Consider the following 6,953-nt stretch of genomic DNA (forward strand, 5'->3'; position numbering starts at 1 on the left):
CCTCGATCTACGATTATCAGTATTACTAAAAGCACAATCAAGCAGAATGGGCAATATAACATCAAATGTATTCTTCTTCTTCTTCTTCTTTGTGATACTGCACAACGTCCCTTATGGAACTAGACGAGCAGGAAATAATGGTGTGCGCGTGTGCTGTGCTTAGTCCTTGATGTTGGAGTCTTGTGCTTTAATTAGGTTGCTTGTTGCTGTTTTGAACTGGTTGGGGTTTGTAATGCTTGTAATATCTGGTGGTAGATCGTTCCAATCCTTAATTGTTCTTGGCACAAATGAAAATTTGAATGGGTCGATACGTGTGTGGTACTCAATGTATGATGATGAACTTGATCTTCTGGTGATCCTCTGGGCCGGGTGCAGGTAGTTTTGGACTGGCAGCGCTAGATGTCCCCCCATGGCTTTTTGTAGAATGCATAAGCGATTAATCTTCCTCCTTGTTGATAACATGTCCCAATCTAGCTCCCGTATGAGTTCATTTACACTAGTCTTCCAGTCATAATTATTATGCACCATACGTGCTGCCCTTCTTTGAATTTTACCTACTTTTTGGATTAATTCTTTTGTGTGTGGGTCCCAAATGGCGGAACAATACTCCACTGTGGGTCTTACCAGGGCAGTATATGCAGCCATTTTGGTTTCTTTGGTGCATGAGCCCAAATTCCTTCTCACGAACCCAAGGGTTTTAGAAGCCTTTGCTGTAATTCTGTTGATGTGTGTGTTCCATTTTAAATCCTGTTGAATGTCTACCCCTAGGTAGTTGTGTGTTGTTGTTTCTTCAAGCACTGAATTACCCAGTTTGTATTTGTTGATGATTGGTGTTCTGGAACCAGGAATACGGAGCAGAAAGCATTTGCTAGGGTTAAAGCTCATTTGCCAACGATTTTCCCAATTTGAAAGGGACTCCAGGTCTTTTTGGAGGAGTTGTGTATCTTGAATAGTGTTGACGTTGTCCTATAAATAACACAATCGTCGGCAAAGAGACGCACGGTGGAATTGAGATTTTCAGGTAAATCATTGATATATAAAAGAAACAACAGTGGGCCCAAGACAGTCCCTTGCGGGACGCCTGATTTTACCTCGGCCCACTCAGAACAATCTCCTCCTACAACGACCCGCTGCAAAGGGTTTTTAAAATGCAGAGATCCACTCATTGATTTTACCATCAATACCATATTGGGCACATTTGAGTAACAAGCGATTATGGGGTACCGTATCAAATGCTTTTGAGAAGTCCATTATGATTGCATCTGTTTGAGTTCTGTTGTTAAGTGAGAGGGTAAAATCATGTATGGTCTGGATGAGTTGGGTCTCACAGGAATGGCCACTTCTGAAACCGTGTTGTGCATTGCTGAGTATTTTGTGTTTTTCAATATATTTCATTACATGAGAATGCAGTATGTGTTCAATTAATTTACAAGCTACACATGTGAGAGACACAGGTCTATAATTACAAGCTTTGGAACGCTCTCCTTTTTTAATATGGGTGTAATATTGGCCTGCTTCCAATCACTGGGCAGCATACCTGAATCAAGCGAGCATTGAAAAATGAGCGATAAAGCTGGGGCAATTTCATGCGCGAGCTCTTTCAAAATGCGCGGGGAAACCCCGTCTGGGCCACAAGCTTTGTTGGGGTTCAAATTTTCAAGCAGCTTCTCAACTCCATGAACAGACACAGTGATGTTGGAAATTGGTGGGAAATTCCGAGAGACAAAATCTGGAATTGAGGTCATGTCCTCATTGGTGAAAACTGACTTGAATTGTGAGTTCAGCAAACTCAGCTTTCTTCTTGTTATCTGAAACCAATAAGCCTTGATCTTTTAAGGCTGGATACCAGTTGTGTCACTACGGAGATTTCTCACAAACGACCAAAACTGTTTTTTGGAATCTAGACAGAAGTTCCTGATATAACTTCTTTGAGTAGCTCTGGTCAACCGGTGTGTGTCCTTTCTTATTTCCTTAAAAGAGTCCCAGTCACTCTCATTGTTACTTTTACGGGCTTTGTTGTATGCCCTTTGTTTACGTTTGTGGTATCTCTTGACTTTGTTTGAGATCCAGGGAGCCTTCTTCTGACCACTGACTATTTTGGATGGAATAAATTTATCTACAGTGACTGACAGATTTTGTTTGAACTGATTCCACAGGGTATCAATGCATATGTCCTCCATGTTTGAGTACTTATCAACAAAACCTGTGCTTAAGTTTTTCATTTCCCTTTTCATACCGTCCACATCACCTTTGTGGTACATATAAACCTTGCGCATGCTTCGGTTACAAGTTTTGGGGGTAAGATTAAGTGTGATCACAGGAATGCCCTGGTGATCACTAATACCTGGTATGAGAATTGATTTCTCCACCAAGGTGGCGTTGCTTGTGAAGAAGAGTTCCAAAATGCTGTCATTTCTAGTGGGTTCGATTACAATCTGATCAAGATTAAAGTTATTCATGATGTCAATCATTTGGTAGCAGACACTCTTTGGATTGGGTCCTGGCAAGACAGATTGGGTGGGCCAATCTATGTTCCCCAAGTTGAAGTCACCCCCAAGCCAAATAATCCCACTATTGGGATTCTTGATCTTTGAAATGGACTCGTGCAACTCCTGAAGGTACTTGACGTCATTCTTGTCGGGCGGCCTATAGAACGATCCAATGGTGAGAGTCTTGCTACCAACCAATTGCACCTGTGCCCAGACAATTTCACAGTTCGTATTTAAATCGGGTCTATGGGCACAAACCATGTCATTTCTGATTGCAATTACTACTCCCCCGTGTGAGTCCTCACGATCTTTTCTGAAAACAGTATAATTATCGGGTATGATTTCTTTATCTTCTACAGTATTGTTCAACCATGTTTCTGAGCCTAGAATAATGTCTGGATCATGTATGTCCAAACAATCCGCAAGTTCTGCAGTTTTGTTTTTAATACTTTGAAAGTTCACTACCATTACCTTTACCTGCCGTTTTGGCATTGGTTTCTGCTTCTGTTTGGTTTGTTTAGTAAACTTACTGGTGCTTGGTCCTTTAGGTGAGGATGTGGCTGCAGGTGGACTCAAGGGCAAATCATCATCACCTGTACATGTACTACTCAAATGGGAGAAACTATTAGAAGTTTCCAAGGACAACTGAGAAAATAGCGATGTGCTAAAATTTGGGATGCCACAATGGCAACAAGTCCAAGAGATGTTAGAATGGCCAAGGGCTTCATAATTTAAAGTATTCATCCCCATACACTGCGTATGATACCACCCATCACACTCGTCGCATTGGATGGCATTCTGATCCCAAGTGCATGGATCATTACAGATCAAACAGGGAAATTTTGAGCAAGAGTTCCCATCTTGTGCCTGTGGGCCTGGGTTCAGTTCACAATCCCCTGCCTGCATGAGCAGGAGAAGCCCTAGATACATGATGCTCGTCTTACTCAAGTGCTTTACAACAGCCTTATTACGGTGGGGGAAGAACATTTGTATTGGTAAATACAGATACTTAAATGTTGTGTGCATCTTTGGTTTCAAGCCAATTCCTTCAAGCCAGCTGAAAAACAACTGGGTATTGTTTACATATCACATGTATGAGTCTTTAACGAATGAGTTCATAGTTTGACCATATCTGTGTGCAAACTCGAGGTGGGTTCTCCTGTATGCATAACTATCAAGACTAGTATTTGTATAAGAAGGGTTCATTGATGGCTGAATGAATGGCGAGTCGCATGACGTAGCTAAAAATGGAGACTCACCAGCTGCATCCTCCGGCGTGCTTTTCACATCAAATGCACTTGCAGGTTGGAAATCAACAAATATAGCAATAAGCAAAGCGATACTCACAATAATCTTCTTATACATGATTGGTAAGAGGAGGGAAAACAAAGCCATGAGGGAAACACCCAGTACAAACCAGCCCTACTCCTACACTGCTCCGACCCGCGGCGGCATTCAGCACTCCATACCGAAGGCGATGGTCGCCATTTTCATTGCGCAATTCCAAACAATGAAAGAAAGATGGTCGACTGACGACGTGATGAAATGAGTCAGATTTTCAGTTCAATATTTCCACCAGTAACAAGCAAAAATATCTCCAGATATTGGTCCAGTAGTATCACGGAACCTAGTTCAACAAGACTTTTAGCTCGTTGGATAACAAAACGGCTAAAAATATGAACTTTTGATGGAAAAACAGCAGCAGTTCACGGAGGTCTGAAAAGTGAACCGCACACTTCAAGGGCGCACACCACTTTTTGTTAACTTTAATTCAAAGGAACTTAAAAGGAAGTTCACCAAATTATAGTCCACAGTTGTTTGATTTGATCACTTATACTAGTAGGCTTCATTATTAAGTAAATGCAAACTATAGGTGGCGCTATTAATCAAAAATCGTATTTCTTTTAATTTGCAAGGGGATGTAATCAATACTGCCATTAAAACAGATGGAATAGGTGAAACAAGCAACAAAGAAATTTTATCAACATACTTCATCAAAAAATAAAAAGGAATTATTTGTAGTAAAAGCTTCAACGAGCAATTTCCAGTAACTAAATAGCGCCACCATCTTGTCATAAATAGATACATTTTATATCCTAAAAGGCATTAAAAATGCTGTAAAAGTGAATAATGTTGTAAATAAGGGGATACTAAAGTTGAAAATGACTCAAAAGCATCTGTATACATTAGCTTGATACCGCTTTTAGCTGTTTAAGCCTAAAATTGAGTTGTACATGTTTTGTTTAAAAAACGAATAAATGATCACATCAAACAACCGTGCTTACGAGTATTAATGTTTCTAACAAAACATTACCTAATTTTCAATTAAAGACGTTTGCAATACCAACAGCTGTCACGCTAATATATACATAATATTGTTAAGCTATTTTTAACTTATATTTTCTTTTTGTTATTTTTTCGCTTTTTCTGCTATTTTTTTGATTCTACAAACTGTCCTTTATTGCGCGATTATATTTTAAATTGAATTCAGACTAATAATATGAGTTATTCATTTCATTTCGTGATAAAAAGTAGTTTGAACATTTCCTTGCTATATGTTACTAATTTTTATGACGTTTTTATACAAGTGTCTACCCCTTGTAAAGATGCAATCAAGATTAAAGATAAATAGCGCCATCAGTGTTTAGCTTTGCTTAAAAATGAATAGAGATCTACATGCCATCAAACAACCGTGAGTCGTACATGAAGGGCCAGAATTAAGGGCGGAAATTTGAAAGGAAATCAAACTTCGTTGCATTCCCAAGAAACAAGAAAGCCACAAAAGAGAAGTAACGCATACAAAATGTGTGAAGAATTTGAACCTTTTGTGTTAATAGAGGAGTTTATCACTTATTTATGATAAAAGTAGTCCACAGGCCATCAAGATCGTTCGTGATACGCGTTGTGCGCGGTCTTTGATCCTGGAAGGAACTTTGCCCTTTAATGAGGATAGTAACACAGGAAATGCATTGATCCAGGTTATTGGGATGGAAATAATAATGTACATGTAAAATTAATTTGATATCTGACTTGGTTTCTGGTCCTGTAACCATAGGCGTTAGACAGGAATTGCCTGTGAAAGGAGTTTCCATGCTGTTAAAAATGATTTTTGCAGAGGGAAAGGTTTTCCCGTATCCAATTGTCACGGATAAGGGAGTGTTTATAAATACTTTGGTGGGGGACTTTTTTTGACCCCCCCCCCCCTAGAGAGAACCTAAAAGTTTTGGACCCCTCTCACCCCCTGTTGTAACGCTCATTAAGAAGTATTGTAAGGTTTCATGGATTTTTGACACTTCATATATAAGACATGTAATATAATACACCAAATTCATACTATATAGTAATTATCTTATCCTAAAATGCATGTTAGGATAGGCCTATGATCACTGAGAAAATAAGGTTTTGGCAGTATATAATGCAGCAATGTAAGCATCGTAATGCGAGTTCAAAATACAAAATAACAACGGGGTCAAAACACAACAACAAATTAGCACTAACTGCTGCTGCGAAGGTATCCAGATGTGCAATGATTCTGAGGCTGTGGTGACTAAATGTAGGGGTGGTTTGGGATTAGGACGTATAGGTGCGCCTGGCTACAGAGCTATGCGCCTATGTTCAAGAGCACGTATTAGGTTTGGTAGGCATCATTTTTGCAGCGAAGTGAAGTTCATACAATTGTGTGTAAGGGAAAAAATGCACCACCGCCACCACCCACCCCAGGTTCACACACCACATAGAAAATGAACCATGTAAATAATAAAGTAATGTTTACATATTTATATTAGCAATAATAAATTATCAAAAGGGAATAAAATTAACAAACATGCAATTTTTTCAGCAGGTGTAAGTTTAATAAATGGAACAACCAAACCAACGATGTAGCACCTTTGTTTCCAATTTAAAAAAATCCACATAGCCCCCGAATGAAAAGTATTTAATTATCTTTGTAATCACTCAAAAAGCATTTTGTGTGAATTTTACAACCGAACTATAGGTGCTATTAAATTTTTATGAGCCTTTTTATTTTACATGTAAAGTTTATGGGGGTGACGATTAGAAATGGACGGCAATATTGAAAACCCTCATTTTAGACACTAAATTGCCCATAAAAAATAATAGCACTTCGTTCGGATGTACAATTCACACACAATGCTACCTGAGTGAGTACAAACATAATTAAATACATTTAACTCGGGGCTAGTCTTTCACTGTTATCCCTCCCTCTGAACTTTTTTATTTTATTTTTATCAAATTTCCTCACATTTGATATAAAATGGTCATAATATTGTGCCACTAATTATTTAATAGTCTATCAATTTAAGTCTATCAATACATTATATAATAAATTGAAGTGTGTTGATTACGGAATGTATTGGTATCACGTCTTTCACATGGGTTTGAATGGTTATGCCCCCCCCATGCCTCAATTCTTTGATCAAAAGTAGTGATTTACTTCCAAAATAT

The 6,953-nt window shown here is 38.7% G+C and overlaps 1 protein-coding gene across 1 annotated transcript; it reads right to left on the reverse strand.

The window, feature by feature from the left end:
- Window positions 1-1,832: 1,832 nt before the first annotated feature.
- Window positions 1,833-3,419, reverse strand: LOC140136998 (uncharacterized). The gene has a single exon (XM_072158660.1). The coding sequence runs from the start codon at window positions 3,417-3,419 to the stop codon at window positions 1,833-1,835; it is 1,587 nt and encodes a 528-aa protein (XP_072014761.1).
- Between the last annotated feature and the right edge of the window lie 3,534 nt (window positions 3,420-6,953).

Source organism: Amphiura filiformis, chromosome 17, assembly GCF_039555335.1.
Source record: "Amphiura filiformis chromosome 17, Afil_fr2py, whole genome shotgun sequence".
NCBI lineage: Eukaryota > Metazoa > Echinodermata > Ophiuroidea > Amphilepidida > Amphiuridae > Amphiura > Amphiura filiformis.